This window comes from Sciurus carolinensis, chromosome 1, assembly GCF_902686445.1.
Source record: "Sciurus carolinensis chromosome 1, mSciCar1.2, whole genome shotgun sequence".
NCBI lineage: Eukaryota > Metazoa > Chordata > Mammalia > Rodentia > Sciuridae > Sciurus > Sciurus carolinensis.
Window position 1 is genome coordinate 120,296,358 of NC_062213.1, and position 23,583 is coordinate 120,319,940.

The 23,583-nt window shown below is 38.7% G+C and overlaps 2 protein-coding genes across 5 annotated transcripts in view; one reads left to right on the plus strand and one right to left on the minus strand.

Annotated features, from left to right (window-relative positions):
* The window catches only part of Rtca (RNA 3'-terminal phosphate cyclase), a 38,900-nt gene extending 27,260 nt beyond the window's left edge, over positions 1–11,640 (minus strand). For all 3 annotated transcript variants that reach the window (XM_047548349.1, XM_047548365.1, XM_047548357.1), the window contains exon 1: positions 11,548–11,640. The gene's annotated coding sequence lies outside the window, so the exon portion shown is untranslated. The remainder of the gene's footprint in view (positions 1–11,547) is intronic.
* Dbt (dihydrolipoamide branched chain transacylase E2) overlaps positions 1–23,583 on the plus strand; it is a 49,257-nt gene that overhangs the window by 2,763 nt on the left and 22,911 nt on the right. Inside the window, exons 1-2 of one of the 2 annotated variants that reach the window (XM_047548326.1) lie at positions 11,730–11,859; positions 19,125–19,248. In XM_047548326.1, coding sequence (XP_047404282.1) covers positions 11,809–11,859; positions 19,125–19,248 — 175 coding nt within the window. In that variant the 5' untranslated portion in view covers positions 11,730–11,808. Of the gene's footprint in view, positions 1–11,729; positions 11,860–19,124; positions 19,249–23,583 lie in introns of those variants that run through there. The other variant, XM_047548334.1, reaches the window with a different exon arrangement.

The window sequence follows — 23,583 nt, forward strand, 5'->3', positions numbered from 1 at the left end:
TCTCAACAGAACACTGTCAAACAATAATGGATTTATTTCTTCAGAATCAAGACAGTCATTTTCAACCTGGAATTGAGTAGCTAGCAAAATTCTCACTCAAAAATGGGAGTGAGGGTGAGGGCTGGGGATGCAGCTCAGTTGGTAGCATGCTTGTCTCACAAGTAGGAGGCCCTGGGTTTAATCCCCAGCACCACAAAAAAAAAAAAAAAAAAAAAAAAAAAAAAAAAGGGGAGTGAAGTATAGAAATAAGATAATTTCTAGATAGCTAGAAATTGAAATTAATATCTACATGTACTTTCTAAAGGAATTTTTGTGTGTGTGTGTGCAGTGCTGGGGATTGAACCCAGGGCCTTGGGCTAAAGGAATTTTTAGAGGGTGTTTGCACTTCAGAAATAGAAATTATTGATACTGGATCCAAGATGACGGATTAGAGGGTGACTGCATCTCCTGTCACTCCAGAACCCAGGATTCAAGAAGGGGAGGCATTGAGAGACTCGGACTAAAATAGAGCCATGGGGTGAGTCTCCCCCACCGGGTGAAGCTCGGCCTGGGCAGCAGGCCTGGATAGGGGCGGCTTCTCAGAGCAGGACAGGACAGCTAGAGTCTTCCCCAGGTAGCCCTGCTCACTCCGGCAGTGGGCTCCTCCCACATGGCCAGCTTCTCAGAGCAGGCCCCCCCAGTGAGAACCTTTCTTCACAGAACCAGCTCCGAGTCCCGGAGCCAGCAGCGAGCTCAGGCCCACAGGCAGCCTTTCAAGGCTAGCTTCTCGGAGCAGACTACCCAGTGAGAGCCTTTCTGCACAGAGCCAGCCACAAGTCCCAGAGCCAGCGGAGAGCTCCGGCCCACAGGTAGCCTCTGGGACCAGGACAGGGCAGCCAGAGACTTCTCCAGGCGGTTCCACTCCCTCTGGCCGCTGGCTCTTCTCATGGGGCGATCCAAGATGGTGGACTAGAGGGTGACTGCATCTCCTGTCACTCCAGAACCCAGGATTTAAGAAGGGGAGGCATTGAGAGACTCGGACTAAAATAGAGCCACGAGGTGAGTCTCCCCCACTGGGTGAAGCTCGGCCTGGGCAGCAGGCCCGGATAGGGGCAGCTTCTCAGAGCAGGACAGGGCAGCTAGAGTCTTTCCCAGGTAGCCCTGCTCCCTCCAGCGGTGGGCTCCTCCCACACGGCCAGCTTCTCGGAGCAGGCCCCCCAGTGAGAGCCTTTCTGCACACAACCAGCTCCAAGTCCCGGAGCCAGTGGCAAGCTCAGGCCTGCAGGCAGCTTCAGGGACCAGGATAGGGCAGCCAGGGACTTCCCCAAGCAGCCCTGCGCCCTCAGGCGGCAGGCTCCTTTCACAGCCAGCTTCTTGGAGCAGACCGCCCAGTGAGAACCTTTCCACACAGAGCCAGCTCCAAGCCCTGGAACCAGTAGGGGGCTAGGGGCAGCTTTCTTCAGAAGCACAGCATTATCAAGTTCCTCCAAGACTTCAGGCTACTGAAGGCTGGGAGGTGATATACTGGAAATCTACAGGGACACTATAAGCCAATAGAGGAAATCTGCAATATCTCAGAGTCCCACTGACATCTGACCAATATGAGAAAACAAGGGAAGAAAATGTCCCAAACAAACCTAGATACTATATCATAAAACCCAATGACAGCACAGCAGAAGAATGTCAGAAAGGGAGTTCAGAATGTACATAATTAAAACAATCAGGGAAGCAAACGAGGAGATGAAAGAGCAAATGCAGGCATTGAAGGAGGAGATGAAAGAGCAAATGCAGGCATTAAATGATTGCACCAATCAACAGTTAAAAGAGCAAATACGGGAAGCAAGAGATCATTTCAATAAAGAGTTAGAGATACTGAAAAAAAACCAGACAGAAATTCTTGAAACAAAGGAAACAATAAACCAAGTTAAAAACTCCATAGAAAGCATAACCAATAGAACAGAACACCTGGAAGACAGAACCTCAAACATTGAAGACAAAATATTTGATCTTGAAAACAAAGTTGATCAAACAGAGAAGATGGTAAGAAATCATGAACAGAATCTACAAGAATTATGAGATATCTTGAAAAGGCCAAATTTAAGAATTATTGGGATTGAGGAAGGCTTAGAGAAACAAACCAAAGGAATGAACAATCTATTCAATGAAATAATATCAGAATATTTCCCAAATCTGAAGAATGAAATGGAAAACCAAGTACAAGAGGCTTATAGGACTCCAAATATACAAAATTACAACAGACCCACACCAAGGCACATTATTATGAAAATACCTAACATACAAAATAAAGACAGAATTTTAAAGGCCGCGAGAGAAAAGAATCAAATTACATTCAGGGGGAAACCAATAAGAATATCAGCAGATTTTTCAATCCAGACCCTAAAAGCTAGAAGGGCCTGGAACAACATTTACTAAGCCCTGAAAGAAAACAGATGCCAACCAAGAATCTTATACCCAACAAAACTTACTTTCAGATTTGACAACAAAATAAGATCCTACCATGATAAAGAAAAGCTAAAGGAATTTACAAAAAGAAGGCCAGCATTACAGAACATTCTCAGCAAAATATTACATGAGGAAGAGATGAAAAACAATAATGCAAATCAGCAACGGGAGGAACTAGCCTAAAGGAATAGCCAAATAAAGAAGAAACCAAATCATGTCAAAAAACAAAAATGAGTCAAATGACTGAGAATACAAATCATATCACAATAATAACCCTGAATGTTAATGGCCCAAACTAATCAATCAAAAGACATAGACTGGCAGATTGGATTAAAAAGAAAAATCCAACAATATGCTGCCTGCAAGAAACTCATCTCATACAAAGAGATACCCATAGACTAAAGGTGAAAGGATGGGAAAAAACATACCATGCACACGGACACAGCAAAAAAGCTGGAGTATCCATCCTCGTTTCAGAAAATGTGGACTTCAAGCCAAAGTTAGTCAGAAGGGATAAAGAAGGACATTACATACTGCTTAAGGGAAGCATAAATCAGCAAGACATAACAATCATAAATATCTATGCCCTGAACATTGGCTCATCCATGTACGTCAAACAAGTCCTTCTCAATTCCAGAAATCAAATAGACCACAACACAATAATACTAGGCGATTTTAACACACCTCTCTCACCACTGGATAGATCTTCCAAACAAAAACTGAATAAAGAAACCATAGATCTCAATAACACAATCAACAATTTAGACTTAACAGACATATATAGAATATACTATCCAACAAAGAATGAATATGCTTTCTTCTCAGCAGCACATGGATCCTTCTCTACAATAGATCATATTTTATGCCACAAAGCTACTGTTAGCAAATACAAGAAGATAGAGATACTACCTTGTATTCTATCAGATCATAATGGACTGAAATTAGAAATAAATGACAGAATAAAAAATAGAAACTTCTCCAATACCTGGAGATTAAGTAATACGCTATTATATGATGAATGGATAATAGAAGACATCAGGAGGGAAATAAAAAAATTCTTAGGAGTAAACGACAACAAAGACAGATCATATCAAAATCTCTGGGATACTATGAAAGCAGTACTTAGAAGAAGATTTATTTCATGGGATGCATTCAACAAAAGAAGTAGAAATCAAGAAATAAACGACTTAACACTACAGCTCAAAGCCCTAGAAAAAGAAGAGCAGACCAACACCAAAAGTAGTAGAAGACAGGAAATAGTTAAAATCAGAGCCGAAATCAACGAAATTGAAACAAAAGAAACAATTGGAAAAATTAACAAAATAAACAGTTGGTTCTTTGAAAAAATAAACAAAATTGATAAACCCTTAGCCACACTAACAAAGAGAAAGAGGGAGAAAAATTACTAAAATTCGGAATGAACAAGGAAACATCACAACAGACACGAGTGAAATACAAAACATAATTAGAAGCTATTTTGAAAATCTATACTCCAACAAAACAGAAAACCTCGAAGACATCAACAAATTTATAGAGACATATGAATTACCTAAACTGAATGAGGAGGACATACACAACTTAAATAAATCAATTTCAAGCAATGAAATAGAAGAGGTCATCAAAAGACTACCAACAAAGAAAAGTCCGGGACCAGATGGGTTCTCAGCCAAGTTCTACAAAACCTTTAAAGAAGAGCTCATTCCAATACTCCTCAAAGTATTCTATGAAATAGAAGAGGAGGGAACCCTCCCAAACTCGTTCTATGAAGCCAATATCACCCTGATACCTAAACCAGACAGAGACACATCGAGGAAAGAAAATTTCAGACCAATACCGTTACTGAACGTCAACGCAAAAATTCTCAACAAAATTTTAGCAAATCGCATACAAAAATATATTAAAAAGATAGTGCACCATGATCAAGTGGGTTTTATCCCAGGGATGCAAGGTTGGTTCAACCTCCGCAAATCAACAAATGTCATTCACCATATCAACAGACTTAAAGTTAAGAATCACATGACTATTTCAATAGATGCAGAAAAAGCATTCGATAAAATACAGCATCCCTTCATGCTCAAAACACTAGAAAAAATTGGGGTAGTGGGAACATTCCTTAACATTGTAAAGGCCATCTACGCTAAACCCATGGCCAATATCATTCTAAATGGTGAAAAACTGAAAGCATTCCCCCTAAAAACTAGAACAAGGCAGGGATGCCCTCTTTCACCACTTCTATTCAACATTGTTCTTGAGACTCTAGCCAGAGCAATTAGACCAAAGAAATTAAAGGGATACGAATAGGAAAAGAAGAACTCAAACTATCCCTATTTGCTCATGATATGATTATATATTTAGAGGATCCTGGAAATTCCACCAGAAAACTTTTAGAACTCATAAGTGAATTCAGTAAAGTAGCAGGTTACAAGATCAATGCTCATAAATCTAATGCATTTTTATACATAAGTGATGAATCTTCAAAAAGAGAAGTTAGGAAAACTACATTCACAATAGCCTCAAAAAAAATGAAATACTTGGGAATCAATCTAACAAAAGAGGTGAAAGACCTCTACAATGAGAACTACAGAACACTAAAGAAAGAAATTAAAGAAAATCTTAGAAGATGGAAAGATCTCCCATGTTCTTGGATAGGCAGAATTAATATTGTCAAAATGGCCATACTACCTAAAGTGCTATACAGATTCAATGCAATTCCAATTAAAATCCCAATGATGTACCTTACAGAAATAGAGCAAGCAATTATGAAATTCTTCTAGAAGAATAAAAAACCCAAAATAGCTAAAGCAATCCTCAGTAGCAAGAGCGAAGCAGGGGGTATCGCAATACCAGATCTTCAACTCTATTACAAAGCAACAGTAACAAAAACGGCATGGTATTGGTACCAAAATAGACAGGTAGATCAATGGTACAGAATAGAGGACATGGACACAAACCCAAATAAATACAATTTTCTCATACTAGACAAAGGGGCCAAAAATATGCAATGGAGAAAAGATAGCCTCTTCAACAAGTGGTGCTGGGAAAACTGGAAATCCATATGCAACAGAATGAAATTAAACCCCTGTCTCTCACCCTGCACAAAACTCAACTCAAAATGGATCAAGGACCTCAGAATCAGACCAGAGACCCCGCATCTTATAGAAGAAAAAGTAGGACCAAGTCTTCAACTTGTTGGCTTAGGATCAGACTTCCTTAACAGGACTCCCATAGCACAAGAAATAAAAGCAAGAATCAACAACTGGGATAGATTCAAACTAAAAAGCTTTCTCTCAGCAAAGGAAACTATCAGTAATGTGAAGAGAGAGCCTACAGAGTGGGAGAATATCTTTGCTACTCATACTTCAGATGGAGCAATAATTTCCAGAATATATAAAGAACTCAAAAAACTCTACACCAAGAATACAAATAATCCAATCAATAAATGGGCTAAGGAAATGAACAGACACTTTACAGAAGAAGATGTACAAGCAATCAACAGATATATGAAAAAATGTTCAACATCTCTAGTAATAAGAGAAATGCAAATCAAAACTACCCTAAGATTCCATCTCACCCCAATTACAATGGCGATTATCAAGAACACAAGCAACAATAGGTGTTGGCGAGGATGTGGGGAGAAAGGTACACTCATACATTGCTGGTGGGGTTGCAAATTAGTTCAGCCACTCTGGAAAGCAGTGTGGAGATTTCTCAGAAAGCTTGGAATGGAACCACCATTTGACCCAGCTATCCCACTCCTTGGCCTATACCCAAAGGACTTAAAATCAGCATACTACAGAGATACAGCCACATCAATGTTCATAGCTGCTCAATTCACCATAGCCAGATTGTGGAACCAACCTAGATGTCCATCAATTGATGAATGGATAAAGAAACTGTGGCATATATAAACAATGGAATATTACTCAGCCATAAAGAATAAAAAAATTATGGCATTTGTAGGCAAATGGATGAAATTGGAGAATATCATGCTAAGTGAGATAAACCAATCTCAAAAACTAAAGGACTAATGATCTTGCTGATCAAGGGATGAGGACATATAATGGGGGGTGGGAGGGTTTAGCGTTAGGGTTAGGGTTAGGGTTAGGTTTAGGATTAGGGTTAAGGAGGGTGGTAAGAATGGAGGAAGGAAGGACTGTATAGAGGGAAAAGAGGGGTGGGAGGGATGGGGAGGAAGGGGAAAAAAAGTAACAGAATGAATCAAACAGTATTACCCTATGTAAATTTATAATTACACAAATGGTATGCCTTGACTCCATGTACCAATAGAGAAACAACATGTATCCCATTTGTTTACAATAAAAAATAAATAAATAAATAAAAAGAAATAGAAATTATTCAAAAAAGAACGTATGAGATATAAGAAAAAACAATGAGCTGAGAAACTGTAAATCTAAATAAACCTTAGCCAGGTGTAATTACACCTGTAATCCCAGTGATATAGCACAAGAAAAACTGGTAAATCTACTAACACATTTTGCAATTGTATCTCAGTTATTGGTAGATTAAGTAAATGGAATTTTAGGAACGAAAAGATTTGCCATATATATTATATATGTAAATATATATAATATATGTACATATAAACTTCAATCAAATATAGACTACATGATTTTCTCAAGAACTCATGACACAGCCAGGCCTGGTGGCACACACCTGTTGTTATGGTTTGGATATGAGGTGTCCCCCAAAAGCTCACATGTGAGACAATGCAAGAAAGTTCAGAGAAGAAATGATTCGGTTATGAGAGCCTTAACAATCCGTGAACTAATTACCTGATGGGATTAATTGAGTGGTAACTGAGGGAAGGTGGGGTGTGGCTGAAGGAGGTGGGACATTGGAGGCATGGCTTTAGGTTATATTTGCATCTGGCAAGTGGAAATCTCTCTCTCTCTCTGCTTCTTGATCATCTTTTGATGGCTTCCCTCTGCCTCACTCTTTTGCTATGGTATTCAGCTTCACTTTGAGCCATAAGGAATGGAGCCAGCTCTCTGTAGACAGAGACCTCTGAAACCGTGAGCCCTCAAATAAACTTTTCCTCCTCTGCAATTGTTCTCACCGGATCTTTTAATCACATCAGCAAAAAAGTTGAATAAGACACCTGTAATCCCAGTGGCTTAGGAGGCTGAGACAGGAGGATGGTGATTTCAAAGCCAGCGTCAGCAACTTTGGGAGAACCTGCCTCTGGGAATGTGACTCAGTGGTTAAGTGCCCTGAGTCAATCTCCAGTAAGAGAACAAAACAAAACAAAACAAAAGAAACAAATAAAAAAACACCTCATGACACATATGAAAGAGGAGGAAGCCATAAATTTTTCCAAAAATCCAAAGAAATTAGGTCTACAATCATATTCCATAACCAAAATGGCAATTATATTAAGAAATCTATTTTCAAAAAGACACTTGAGAGACTAGGGATATAATGAGTGTAGAGTGCTTGTCTACTGTGTTTGAAGCCCTGGGTATGATCCCCAGCACTACACAAATAAATAAATAAGAAAAATAAATAAGAAAATTAATACAACAACCAAAAGACACATATGTTTGGAAATTTATAAATGTCTAAATAGTCATGGATAAAAGAAGAAATGTTAATAGAAAATATTATTTGGTTTGGTGTTGGGAATTGAATCCAGGGACGGCTTTAATAGTAAAGCATTAGGCACCTTTCTTTGAAAATTATTAATAAGATCAGAATACCCACAACATTATCAAAAATAAAATCAGATCAGGTTAGAATTTTGAGTTTGTTGTGCATATGCGCTGGCAGACCCAAATCAGTTTTTCAGCAGTTGCAGCAGAATTTATAGAGCTCCTACCCGTGAAGAAGAAAAATCAACAAGAAACAAGAAAAAAATACATACACAATACAGGAGAAATGGGCTAAATGTATGAATAGGCATTTTAAGAATGGTTAACAAACATGCAAACAATAATGTTTCATTATTAACAATTAGTGAAATTCAAATCAAGACCATAATACCATCTCGTAATAACTAAATTGAGGGAAGTGTTTAAGTCTAGGTCTGACAATATCAAAGGAGAAACGGTGGATACTCCCTTACACAGCTGCTAGTCATGTGTTTTATACAATCACATTGCAAAACAACCTAGCATTATCTAGGGTAAAGTTGAAGATAAGCATAACCTTGTTGAAACCTTGTTTCAACAATTCATTTTAAATACATATCTTAGTCTTAATAATCAAAGTGTTGTTGATTAATCAAAAGTATTTGTATTACCTGAAGCTTGTTAGAGATGCAGACTGTCAGGCCCTAATCAAATCTATTCTACTGAATTAGAATGTGTACTTTAACAAGATCTCCAATTGATGCAAATGTCCCTTGAAGTCTGAGATGCACTGTCCTAGAGAAACTCTAGAACATGCATGGGAGAAATAATAATGTTCATTGAAACACTGATACGTAGTTCAAAATGGGGAACAACAAATTTCCACTGACTAGAAAGTGGATAAGTGTGGTATGATCATAAAAGCTAGTTGCAGAAAATACATGCAGTTTGATGCCATTTTCATAATACTTGAAAATAAACAAAAGTAAACAATACATTATTAAGGATCCATATATGTGTATGTGGTAAATTCTAAAGAGAATAATGGAATGATAAGCACAATTCAGGATAAACATTAAGAGGATAGGGAGAGAGGACTCAGGGAAGGAGCCAACAGTGATCTCCACCTGCGTGAGAAAGGTTCTATTTCTTAGATTGAATAGTGGGTTGAAGGATTTTTGTTATATTATTACATGTGACTTATCTATACATTACAGTATTCTTTTGTTTGCATCTAGTCTAACACTATAGCTTTATTAAGATATGTATTATATACTAAAATTCACATGTTTAAGTGTACAATTAAATAATTTTTAGTAGATTTATAGTTATGCAACCATTGTCACAATCTTGTAATATGAAATTTCTACCACCAAACCAAAATTAAAAAAAAAAAAAAAAATTCTATCATTTCATGCCCAACCCTAGCCCCAGGTGAATCTGTTAACTAACTAATACTAATATGATTACTTAATAATACTAATATAATAAAACTAATCTGTTTTCTGCATCTGTAAATTAGTCTTCTCTCAACATTTCATTTTAATTGGAATCATGTAATTCATATGTGACTTTTGTGTCTGGATTCTTTTACTTAGCATAATATTTTTGTGGTCACCCATGTTACAGCATATGTCCACACTTCAGTCATTAAGAGTTAATATTCCATTATATGGCATACCACATTTTTTTATTCATTCTCCTACTGATAGACATTTGTGTCATTTCTTGGTTTTGGCTATTATGTTAGTATGATTATTTTCGTACAAGCCTGTGTGTGGACATATTTTCATTTCTCTTAGGTAGATACATAAGAATAGAATTGGTGGGTCTTAATTGACCTTATTTTAACTAAAAACAAGAAGAGTGGGGTCTTAGGTTCTTTTGAGCTCAAGTGAAAGTATTAACTAGTGAATAGGTAGAATATCTCTTGATGCTGGAAAGATAAGGACACAAATACTATGAAAGCAGTAGTCCATGGAGGTAAAAGATGATAAAAGAAAGAAGTAAATTAGTTATTTTCTGAGAAGGAACAGTTAAAGGGAAAGTTAAGAGGAAGAACATTGTATAGCCCTGGGAAGAAAAACAATTCACTTCAAAGGCACAACTTCTACTTTTTATACAAACTCATGTATGTGGGATTATTAAATATATTTAAAGTGCCTATAAAAATTTTCACATGGTCTGGGTGTGGTGGTGCATGTATGTAACAACTCTGGAGGCTGAGGCAGGAGGATCACAAGTTGGAGGCCAGAATCGTCAGCAATTTAGTGAGGCTGTTTCAAATTTTAAAAAATAGAAAGAACTGGGTATATAGCTCAGTGATAGAGCACTCTGGGTTCAATTCCCAGTAGCCCCAAAAAATGCAAATGGGAAAGTTTTTAAAAATATAAGTTCTTTTGACTATCAGAAATGTTTTGATAAAGGTAATAATTTATTATTACAGTAGTTCTATGTGTGTGTAAAATACACTGAAAGGCAAATACTACTAACACCTCCCCACCCCAGTGTTTGGGTAATTAAATTAAACAGTGAATTTGTGAAATGCCTAGAATTTTGTTTCATGACCACTAACCTTCAATGTTGAGGATTTAGGGCTGGGGAGATAGCTCAGTCGGTAGAGTGCTTGCCTTGCAAGCATGAGGCCCTGGGTTTGATCCCCTCCCAGTGCCGCAAAAAAAATAATAATAATAATGTTGAGAATTTACAATGTTGTCTTTGATTTGCATTTTTCCTGTATAGTTCCTTAGACATTTGTGCAGATTTTTATTCCTTTTTAAGAGGCAAGAACAGACAAATGTCATCCTGGACATTTCTAGAATTTGCTTTCGTAGTTAATCTGAGAGTGATACTTATTAAAGAAAATTCTGATCTTTACCAGTTCTACTTGAACTGAATTTGGCATTTTTTCAAGAGGCAAATAAATCAAGATTATATGTCTGTGATATATTCTGCCTATGCTGGGCTGCTGCATCTAACAGCATTTTGTAAGAGGGGAAGATAATGACGATGACATGTTTATTTTGGAGGTTGGGTAACCTTGTTCCTCTTTCATGAAAAAACAAAACACCCTGAGAAGTCAGTTTCAGTCACCAAGAACACTCAGTGGAAGTAGGAAACACTAGTCAATTCCCAGGAGCAGTGGTGCAGGCCTGTAATCCCAGACACTTGATGTGGGAGGCTAGGGCAGGACGATAGCAAATTGGAGGTCAGCCTTCTCAATTTAGCAAGACTATCTCAAAAATTAGTAACAGCAACAAGGCATTGGAAAGTGTTACAGCAGGGACTTGTGAAGGAAGTCGTGGTACACAGTCTTGCTACTAAGTATAGAAATGTTCCATTTTTCTGTAATCATGAGAGTTACATACAATTCACCACCAAGAATGATACTTTCCTTGCTCATCCCTCAGGTCTTTGACTTTTTCTAAGTGACTGCCCTTCCTTCGTGTGCCCTCACCACTATTTTCCCCATAACAGTATGGACTGAAAAGATTATTGTCGGTGCACGTGTACTTACTTACACAGCAGCACCTTGCCAGATTTCGCCTCCTGGAATTACATTTGCACTGCCCTCCTTCCCGCTTTCCCCTCCACCGGCTCTGGGCTCCAGGCCGGATCCCGCTCGGCCCCACCCCGCTCCCGGGTTGGCTGCGGGGTGGGAGGCTCGTTCCTCCGCTCAGGATTGGCTGCTCTGGGGAGGCGCGTCTCCCACCTCCCTATAGGTCGCAGGCGGAGGCGTCTCTCCCAGGCGGCTGTGCCGGGCCATTTCCGGAGTAAGATGGCTGCGGTGCGAGTGCTGAGGACCTGGAGCCGGGGTGCTGGGCGGCTGGTAAGCAGGTGGGGGTGGACTTCAGGTCGGAAAGGGGTGATTGGTACCGAGGCACCCGGGAGTGGTGTGTTACACTGCCCTGCAATAGCCACGCGTCCAGGGCACGCGTGATGGACAGGTAGAGGGACGCGTGCCAAGGGACGAACAGAGAAGGTGGCTAGGCGACAGGTCTGGAAACCCACTACCTCCATTCACGTGGACGAACTTCTGCCGCGACTCGCTTGTCCTCCTCTAGCTACCGAAGCCCAGCTAGCTTTTCGCCTGCTGGCCTATCATTAAGCACTTTCTAGGTTCCAGCGTTAGTTAGGCACTGAGGGTGCAGAGATGTATTTAGTTAGCGTTTATTGAGCACCCACTACCATACACTGGTAGTAAGATCCCCGACCTCAGGAAATTTACCGGTTAAGCAAAGAGCATCACAACAAGGTCCTTACCCTTCAGGAACTGAGAGGCTTGAAATTCACTCTTTTGGCCTATGTCCGTACCACCACCCCCTCTGCTAAAGACTTTCTGTAGCAGTGTTTAAACAGCAGGCAGTGACATATCCCAGTAATGATACTGTTTTATCCTATTTGCACAATTGTTTTCTTTTTGAGCTCCCATTTCCTGCAGGGTTTGACTCATGATCTTTCAAAATCTTTCAAGAGTCTGCTGTGAAACAAGTACTCTGCTCGACAATGGGGATGCAAATAAGTCAGACATCATCCCTTCCTCCCAGAGACTGCTACTTTGTAGTGGAGAACGAGAGGGGGACAGCTATAGAACTTAAGCAATTACAAATCAGCATAAGAAGTGCGGAGATGAGGAAAATGCATAGAACTATAGGGACACAGGGGAGTGGATACTTCGAGAGTACTTGGAGGTCAGAGAGGAGTCCCTACAGAACACTGAGTAACACAACATTAGACAATGATAAGTAGAAGATAACCAGAAGAGGGCTCTTCTCAGCAGCACCTACTTGGGGTTGGCAGCCCTTCTTTTGAGAGCTTCCATTCTTGACTTTTGTGACCCATTTCCCAGTATTCCTCCTACATCATTCTCCATTTTGTTCCAATCTCCTCTTTCCCTCATCCAGTTTTTAAATACAATCAAATGTTGCATAATGACGTTTTGGTCAACCTTGGACTGCATATATGACAGTGGAGTGTATGTACAAATATGCAACCACAAATCCCACCATTATGTACAACTATAATGCACCAATAAAAAATATGGAAAAAAATAAAAGCAAGCAGGCAATGGTGTTAGGACAACTGGATAACCATATACAAAAGAATGAACTTGAACCCTTACCTCATGCCACATACAAAAATTAAGTCAAAATGAATTAAGGAGCTGGGTGTGGTGGCTCACTGCTGTAATCCTAGTAATTTAGGAGGCTGAGGCAGGAGGATGGTGTGTTCAAAGCCAGCCTCAGCAACTCAGCAAGGCCCTAAGCAACTTATCAAGACCCTGCCTTAAAATAAAAAATAAAAAAGGACTGGGGATGAGACTCAGTGGTTGAGCACCTCTGAGTTCAATCCCTGGTACAAAAAAAAAAAGAAAGAAAGAAAGAAAAAGGAAAAAAAAAAATCAAGGCCTAAATATGAGAGCTAAAACTATACGACTCTTAGAAGAAAATGTAGGGGTTAATAATCATGATTATGGATGTGGAAAAAAAAAACTCAGATATGATACCATAAACATGAGCAGCAGGAGAAAAAAGCAGATTTATCAAAATTTAAACTTTTGGGATTGGGGTTGTGGTTCAGTGGTAGAGCACTTGCCTAGCATGTGTGAGACACTGGCTTCAATTCTCAGCACCGCATATAAATAAATGAATAAAATAAAGGTCTGTCAACATCTTAAAAAAATTAAACTTTTGTACTTCAAAAGCTATCATTAAAAAAGTGAAAAGACAACCCACAAAATAGGAAAAAATATACAAATCATTTACCTGTTATGGCCTTATTCCATATACATTGAATATATAAAGAACTGTCACAACTCAATATAAAAAAAAAACCCAACTTAAGAAGTGAAACAAACAACAACAACAACAAAAGACTATAGTGGAGCCGAAAATTTCCTATTGGCTAGTGTTTTTTCTATACTTTTTCTATGTTCAGATGCATTGGCAAACACAAATACCTTTGTGTTACAGTTGCCTATAATATTTAGTACAGTCACATACTTTACAAGTTTGTAGCATAAGAGAAATAGATTATTTACTGGTATGTCATTTGGTTTGTATAAATATACTCTAAGATGATCCCACAGATGAGATCACCTAATCAGGCATTTCTCAGAACATATACCTGTCATCAAGAGATATGTGACTCTTGGTGATTCTTTTTCTTTTTGATAATAAAGAGGCACTTTATTGCTCAGTTACATCCCTAGCCCTTTTTATTTTTAATTTTGAGACAGGGTCTCACTAAATTGCTGGGGCAGGCCTTGAATTTGCAATTCTCCTACGTCAGTCTCTCAAGTCCCTAGAATTATAAGCATTGTACCACCACACCTTGCTGACTTTTGGTGTTTCTAAAGGCTTTAAATTTGGCCCTCTGCACTTTTTTCACTTCCTGAGTTATCTCATTCACTTTAGATTTAGTTGCCATCTATGTTGGTGATTTACTAAAGTTCCCTAATCTTCCAATCATGTCTACTCGAGACCCACATCACTGTCCAAGAAATTTTCAGTTGCACGTCTGTCAGTGTTTATCAAGTGCAGATAATAAAAACCCAACCAACAAGTAGGAAATTAAATATCTGAGCATATAGAACATCCCCAAATTAGATGACAGCTGACATTGATAAAGTGGTCTATCATCAGCAGAGTTGTCATTTCAGCAGTTCATTTGACCTTCCTTCAGGGTCACAAGAGAACTGCTACAGTCCTGCCCACTGCCTCTGCTCCCTACTCACCCCAGTACTGGGGATTGAATCCAGGGGCATTCTACCACTGATTATACATCCCCAGCCCTTTTTAAATTTTTATTTGAAACAGGGTCTTACTAAGTCGCTGAGGCTGGCCTCTAACTTACAATCTTCTTGCCTCAGCCTGTGCAGTAGCTGGAATTACAGGTGTACCCAGCATACAACTTCTTACTCAGTATTCAAGACAGGAAGAAGGAAGAACTGGTACCAGGTCTACTGACTAGAACAGTGTTATGTGGCCATGTTAGCTCAAGAGAGCTTGGAAAAGCTAGCCTTTATCATCTCACATGTGCCATAATATCTCAGACACATCAAACTTTAGGTTGTAAAACGAAACCCTCAAACCTGTTTCTCTTCATTGTAACCTTTAACTCTCTCTGAAGAAATCTGGTCACTATTCTCTGCTGCCCAACCTTAACTGCAGGTGTCTTGGTCCTTCCTAACTGGACCTTCTGCCTCTGATCTGTGCAATTCCTATCTGTTCTCCATAGTGTAGCCAGGATGATCTTATCAAGTAAGGCACATATTTGATAATGTTATTTTCTTTCTTAATATTTTGTCCTTAACAAAATGTCCACAATTCAGATGATTGAAGAAATGTATGATCTGGACCTTTCATGTCGCTGAGGCTTCATTCCTTATTAAAAATCTATCATCCCCTTGGTGGCACAGTGGCACACATTTGTGATCCCAGGGACTCTGGAGGCTGAAGCAGGAGGATAAAAAGATGGAGACTTGTCTCAGCAACTTAGTAAGACCCTGTATCAAAATAAAAACTAAAAAGAGCTAGGGATCTGACTCAATGGTTAATCACCTCCAAGTTTAATCCCCTGTACCAAAAACGAAACAAAACAGAATCCAGAAAAACTGCCCATCCAAACTCTGACACTTCCCCTACCTTAGTGCACACTAAGCTGCACTAGAACTCTATTAAACTACTTGAGTTAATTGAACACACTCAGTTCCAGACCTTTGTACATGTATTTCCTCTGATTTACAAAGACTCTTGCCTTAATCCCCGCAGCCTTATCTGCAACACCCTTCATCTCCTGGGTTACTCCTACACATTCCTCAGGTCTTGCTTCAACATAACTTTCTCCAACTAGGTTCCCTTCCTTTAGGTTTCTTTAACATACTCTAATTTCCCCATTATAGTATTGTGTTATTTATTAGCTGTTTGTCTTCATCTTTCACTCTACTATAAATTCCATAAGGGAAGGTGCCTGGCATATTGTAGATGCTCATAAGTATTTCTTGAAGGTCCCAGTAAAGAACAGTTTTTTTTTTTTTAATGTTTTATAAAAAGTTATAAGCAGCAAGAGCTCTTATCACCCATAATTATCCAGATGCAGATGTCATGTTTCACACTTCCCTAGGACATCATGCCTTTGACTCTTAGTTAACTTGGTCATGTCTTATTGGATTTTTCTGTGGTGTGTGCTTCCTGTGTAAAAGAAAAAGTAACTTGAACTTAGGGACTACTTACTGTGTCCTATATAGCTTTGAATTTCATAGTCCAGCGTAATGTCTTTGGGTATGCTCAACAATTGCCTGTTGAAGTGTTATTACTTATTTCCTTACTATGTTAATCTGCTAAACCTTTTCATCTCCCTTTGTTTTTGTATTCTGGTTGTAGACTTGGAATTATTAATAATTACCTTGAGTTACTAGGTGTAAACTGGATTGCCTCAGGCAAATTGGGACAAATAGTCTCCACAGAATTAGATGTATTTAAGTATTGTTGATAGGTGAATTAAGAATTGCTTTCTCTGGGGACTGAAATGGAACAAACTAAATTCCATGCATGTATGCTGACGTCAGAATGAACCCAACTATTATATATAACTAGAATGCACTAATATAAGCATTTAAAATAATAAAAAAGAGGAGCTGGGGATATGGCTTAGTTGGTAGAGTGCTCGCCTACCATGCACAAGGCCCTGGGTTCAATTCCCAGCTCCAAAAAATAATAATAATAAAAATAATTGCCTTAAACAAACTGGTAAGCTCAATAAACATGCCCTTTTACTTTTCTTTTTCAGGATAGGGAATAATAATATATTGTTTTTGCTTTAAAAACATGTTACTGTGAAACATTTCAAACACGTGCCAAAGTGAAGAAGATAATGCAATGATTTGAATAAGTTCATCTCTCAGCTTCAGCTATGATCAGGCTTGTTCAATCTGTTTCGCCAAATATGTTTAACTTCTCATTTTACAGAGTTTCAGAAAAGTCTCAAGAATAAAACCAGGAACATTCATAAACCCCTCTGCCTGGTTCCCTGGCTGCTGATGAATTGTTTTCTTTCTCCCTTTCCTTCTCTCTCTTTACCCCCTCTATCTACCAGTCTATCATTCTTTTGCTTTGAAATGATTTAATGTACATTTCCAATGTCACCTCAACATAATTACCAAGAAATTGATGTTGATGTAGCACTGCTAGCCTCAATTTTGCCTATTGTGTCATTTATGAGCTTTATATTAAATTTAAACAAATTCTGGTTCAGGATAACATGTTGTGTCTGGTTGTCACCTTCCTCCAAATTCCTTGAATCTCAGTCATTCATTGACTTTGAAGGCATGTCCTTTTAAATTGGACATTTAAAGCCTTATACTTAATTTACTCCTATACTCTAGTGGGGGGAAATGCCTTCTCTAGCTCGAAAAATAATTTTTTCCCTTTTTTCTGTTGCCTTTTGATCCATCTATTCAGCAACTTCACAAATTTTTTTTGGTATTTTTATGGTGCTGGTGATAGAACTCGGGATCTCTTGCATACTAGAAAGTGCTCTACCACTAAGCTACATCCCCAGCCTTAGGCTTCTTTGCATATTCGTGCAAATCACATAATGCCTGTTGCACTTTTGTTGCATTTTTCTTTTTTCCACTATTAATCACTTCAGTCAGGAGTCTCTTGTTTCATGTCTTAGGTGCTGTAATAGTTTCTTGGCTTCTTCCCTTCTCTCCAGGCTTTACCTGTTGTAAGCTATTTAAGAAACAATTATTAGATTAATTCCCAAATCCTTTTTCTTCAGTAGCCCATGCTGTATAAATTCAGACTCTTTATCCTGACATTTACAATTACCGACAATTTGGTCCTTGAGCTATCCTCTGCTTTCTTTTTATGAATTTGATCAAACTACTTACTGCCCCACCAGACATGCTAGGCAAATTGCTGCTGCATTCCCTTTGTTTGTATTGTTTCCTGTGCCATAAAATTGCCCTTCTGCTGTCTTATTATCTATAATTATTATGCAAGAACCACTTAAATCTTTCTTCAAGAAACCTTTCCACATTAGGCTAATCTGGAAAAAAAAAAAAAGCTACATATCTCTATAAACAATACTTGATTGCCTATAACTTCTTATTATAAAAACTTAGGTTCAAGTCCAGCCTCAGCAACTTAAAGAAACCCTGACTCAAAATAAAAAAATAGAAAGGACTGGTGAAGTAGTCAGTGGTGAAGTGTCCCTGAGTTCATTCCCCAGTACTAAAACACACACATCACAAGGCCCTGGGTTCGATCCCCAGCACCGCAAAAAAATAAAAAAATAAAAATAAAACACACACACACAGCACAATGCCTTTGTGTGTGTGTGTGTGTGTGTGTGTAATCCCAGTGATTCGGGAGGCTGAGGCAGGAGGATCTCAAGTTCAAGACCATCCTCAGCAACTTAGCGAGACCCTGAGCAACTTAGTGAGACCCTGTCTCAAAATAAGTCTGGGAATGTAGTGCAGTGGTTAAGCATGCAAGTTAAATCCCCAGTAGCGCCGCATGTGCGCACATACATACACACACACACACACACACACACATACACACACACAAATTTAAAATTATGTTATAATAAACATTATACTATCTATTATGCTAGAGTTTTGAGTTCTTTTGATTCTTTGAACAAAAGTACCTAAGAATATAACCACTCTTGCTGGGCGTGGTGGTGCACACCTGTAATCCCAGCAGCTCAGAATGTTGAGGCAGAAGGATCACAAGTTCAAAGCCAGTCTCAGCAATTTAGTGAGGGCCTGAGCAACTCAGTGAAACCCTGACTCTAAATAAAATACAAAAAAGGACTGAGGTGTACGTGGCACAGTGGTTAGGTTGTGTCCCTAATTTCAATCTCCAGTATGAAAAAAAAAAAAGAAAAGAAAAGAACAATTTCTTATAAACTTTATTGTCCCTGTTGCTAATTTTCTGGTTTCTGCTTAGATGATTTCATATGTAAATCATGATAATGACGGTTCTACTTTTTTAAATAGAATTGAAATTCAATATATACTTTAAGAGATAAGCCATAAGATAATTAATAAACACTTTTTTGTTGTTGTTTTCTCATTTGTAGATTTGTGTTCGCTATTTTCAAACATATAGTAATGTTCATGTTTTGAAGCCCAAATGTGTGTGTTTCTTCGGTTATCCTTCATTCAAGTATAGTCATCCACATCAATTGCTGAAAACAACTGTTGGTAAGTATGATTGCAATACAGCTTACATACAAAATAATGTTAAAAAACTTACCAGCATTTTTTTTCTTTTCTTTTTTAGTAATTGAAGATTTACCATAGTAAAAAAGAGTTGACCATATTTCTAGCCTGGCTATCCCCACATCTATTCATTTTCTTTTTTCTTTCTTCACCCCCATACTTTACTTAATGCTTGTATCTTCCTAATTTTGGGATTGGTTTGTATTGGGCCATTGATTTCTTTATCATCTGACTCATCTAAGTGCAATAGTTAGTATTGACTGATCTTCTCAATCAAGCTATCTTGACCAAGGCATCTTTTAATAGAAGTATCTTTGTGTCTTTTATATACACTGTAATATTGTTCTTTTGACCAAACCCTTAATCTGTCAGGCCATGTCTTGTCATATCATGGTGTGATGAAACCTGCATGACATACTCCTAAATAGAAAGTCCCCTGACTTTTTTTTTTTTTTTTTTTTTTTGGCGGTGCTGGGGATCGAACTCAGGGCCTTATGCTTGTAAGGCAAGCACTCTACCAACTGAGCTATCTCCCCAGCCCTGTCCCCTGACTTTTAACATTTACCTTCCTTTCCCCCAACTTTTTCCACCTTCTGTAAAGAAATTAAGGACTTAAATATTAGATTTGGCAAGGGCACAAGAACTTTTTTCTGATGTTCTATTGATAACCCTGATAAAGAACCCCTGACTTTTGTTATAGAATTAAGCTTTTGATAGTTAAATTGAACCTCAGTATGGTAGCAGTGAAAAATATGGGAATTCCAGGCAGACCCCACTCTTCCATGCCTTTTATATGTCATCTTATACCAGGACATATAAGGCATGTGAGACATACAAGGCATGTAAACCTTCACCACTTTTTTTGTTCATACATATATATATATTTTTCTTTTTTTCTTTTAATAGTACTAGGGGTTAAACCCAGAACCTTACACATACTAGGCAAGTACTTTAATAATGAGCTAATTGCCCAGCCAAAATTTCTGTTTTTTTAAGCCAGCATGGTGGCTTATGGACACCCTGTAATCCCATTGGCTCCAGAGGCTGAGGCAGAAGGATCACAAGTTCAAAGCCAGCCTCCGCAAAAGTGAAGTGCTAAGCAACTCAGTGAGACCCTGTCTCTTAAAAAAAAAAAAAAAGAAAAAGAAAAAAAAAAGGCCTGGGGAATGTGGCTTAGTGGTCAAGTGCCCCTGAATTCAATCCCTGGTACCTAAAAAAAGATTTGTTTTTTAAAGTTGATCATTTTTCATTACTTCCCAGAGAAAGCAGAAGTCATTCAAATAGAAAGTCCAACGTCCCACTCCAGCCTCTAAACGCTTGTCTTGAGCTTTGCATTCCTACATTTCTTGGTTACTAACTATGTAACTTATAACAAATTATGTAATTTTTCTTAATTTCATCATCTGGAAAATGGGAGTGATTGGAGTATTTAATTCATTGTGGGAATTCAGTTATTCTACAACAGGTATTGTTGATCACCTACTGTGTGCCAAGGCACTGTTCTAGGTGGACATACCAGTAAACTGGGACATATTCATAAACTAAACAAAGATTCTTATACTTGGATGGATTAAATAAATTCAAATATGTAAAGAATTTGTTACCTATTTTCTCTTCATACTCATTCTCTCTTTTTTCCTTTTGAGATGGGTCTTGTTATGTTGTGTAGGCTGATATCAAACTCTTTTTTTTTTTTTTTTTTTTGCCTTCTTATACCATCTTTATTTTGCATTCAAAGATTAAAAGTCAAGCATGGGTGATGGTAAATTACAGAGGCCTTGCATTGAACATCAGTGTTAATACACTAGAAATGACATTACAGGGTGAGTAAAAGAGAATGATTTCACACAATTTATATCATATTAAGGGGCAAAGGAAAGTCTTCTGTAGAAATCTTGTTAGTCCTCACATGCTAGTGAGCATCAGTGTCCAGGCGGGCCATCACAGTCTTCTGACACTCATCACTGACAACCTCCTTTGTCCAATGGGACCATGTGAGGGAACACACAGTGGAGTGTATTTGTAGGGGTGTGTGCCAGGCTAGCTCAGGCGCAGGTAAGAGCCAACGGAGCCATAGACCAGGCCCCGCGAGTTGGGTAAATGCAGGCTTGTGGCAAGCAACCTGCAAACTCGTTTACAGCAGGAGAAACCATACATTTTATAGACTTTTAACCCAATCACAATGTGCCACAGGGGATCAGAGCACTAGGCCCCAATACAGGTTCCCTTGGTAACACTAGATAAACTTGGGGATAGTTGTTCACTTTCCTAAGTGCCCAGAGTGGAATGCTCCTCTCTGTAAGTATTACTGACTGGTATGAATATGTGAAGGTTTTCCTTACAGACTTGAGACATTCACAGCTGCTAGCCAAGACTTAGGATTTCTCCCAACAGTATTAGAGAACAAGGAAAGCCCTGAAGCACCTACAGCCTCGTCTTTGCCTTTGAGCTGCTCTAGGCAAGACATAAAAGGGGGGAAAAAAAGCTGAAGCAAGGAGAAACAGTATTGCTATTGTATTGCTTATTGCTGCTGGTTATAGGGAAGCCATGCCTATTGCTGATTTGTAAAAATTTCACTAAAGCTCTATCCTTTTTTAAAAAATCCTGGAAAATTTGAAAGAAAAATGTTTCATCTGGCTGGAAGTTTGGTCTTTGCCTTTATACAAAATTTATGCTCATGAAATGACCATTTTTGCTGAAAGAAAAGCAAAGTCACCACTTTGTTTCTGGGACACAGACAAGAGGCTTCAGGAAAAACTGCTGCTGCATCTTATGGGATACTTCTTCCACGAAGAAAGCTCTAGGAGGTTGGAAGTGGTGGCACAGTCCTTTGATCCCTGAATCAGGAGTGCAGTGTCTTGAAGATGCTCATCTCTATTCCTTAGGGTTATTCATGCACTTGGTTTCTGGGTCACAACCAGGAGGCTTGGTTGATATCAAACTCTTGATCTCAACTTAGGCTGCTCTGACTTCTTGAGTAGCCAGAGCTGCTGTGCCACACGCCCAGCTGCACATTCTCTTTTACAGGGCCTCTTCCTCTGCTCCTCTCTTTAATTTCAGTTTTTCACCGGAGCCCATCCTTCTTACACTCAATCTATACTCATGCCTTCAACTCCCACCTGTACTCATTGAACATTTTGGAATCTGAAGCTGTAGTTAAGACATCTCACCAATTTGCTGACTGAAGATCTCTATTCCAGGATCCCATGTATAACTCAAATTCCCCAAATTCAGTCTTCTACAAATTTTTTCTTCCTGCATTCCCTAACTCAATAAATAGTTAAGTTGGAAATTTATAGTCATCCTGACAGTTGTTTCACATCAACTCTCACCCAAGCCTACCAGTTTTATTTTGATTTTTCTGGTACTTGGGATTGTACACAGGGGTGCTCTACCACTGAACTACATCTCCAGCCCTTTTTATTTTTTGAGACAGGGTCTTGCTGACTTGCTAAGACTGGCCTAAAATTTGCAATCCTCCTACCTCATCCTCCCGAGTTGCTAGGATTAGGTGTGCACCACCATGCCCATAAACCTACCAATTTTACATCTTTCCTGTTTCTTAAATGTTTTCCTTTTAGGCAACTTTGAAAAATATAAGCTCCTGCTTTCCCTGCCTTATTTTGCCTCTGTTTTGCCTCTCCCAACCCCATCTACCATGCTACAGCCAAAGGTGCTTTTTCTGAAGTGATAAACATAAAGTCACATGTCTGATATTATAAATGGAACTCTGTATCAGTTAATTATTGCTGAATAAACAAATCACCCTGGAACTTAGTGACTTAGAGCAATAGTGATTGATTATTCCTCAGGATTCTTTGGGTTGGTTCCTCTGCTGGTTTCACTAATGTGGGGGTCCAAGAGGGTCTTACTCATATGCATGGCAATTGAGCATCTCATTTCTCCTCCACAGAGCCTCATTCTCCAGTAATCTACATCAGCTTCTTTGCATAGGGACCTTAGGACATTATTCCAAAATGTAGAAGGCAGAAGCTGTGAGGACCCATGAGATCTAGTTTCCTGATCTTGCAGAACTTCACTTCTGCTACACTGTATTAGTCAAACTAAGTCAGGGACCAACATAGATTTAAGAAGGCATGAGAGAGTACCTCTTTTTTTTTTTTTTTTTTTTTTGAGACTCTATCTCTTGATGTGAGCAGTTTCAAAGAAGTTATGACAGTGTAAATTACTACTGACTCATGATGACCTTCAAGATAAAGTTTTAACACAACATCTTAGCATGGCCCACAAAGCATTTCTGTGTCTGAGCTGATTTCTTGCCACATGTTCCATCTTAAGCTGTAAAGGACTATTTGT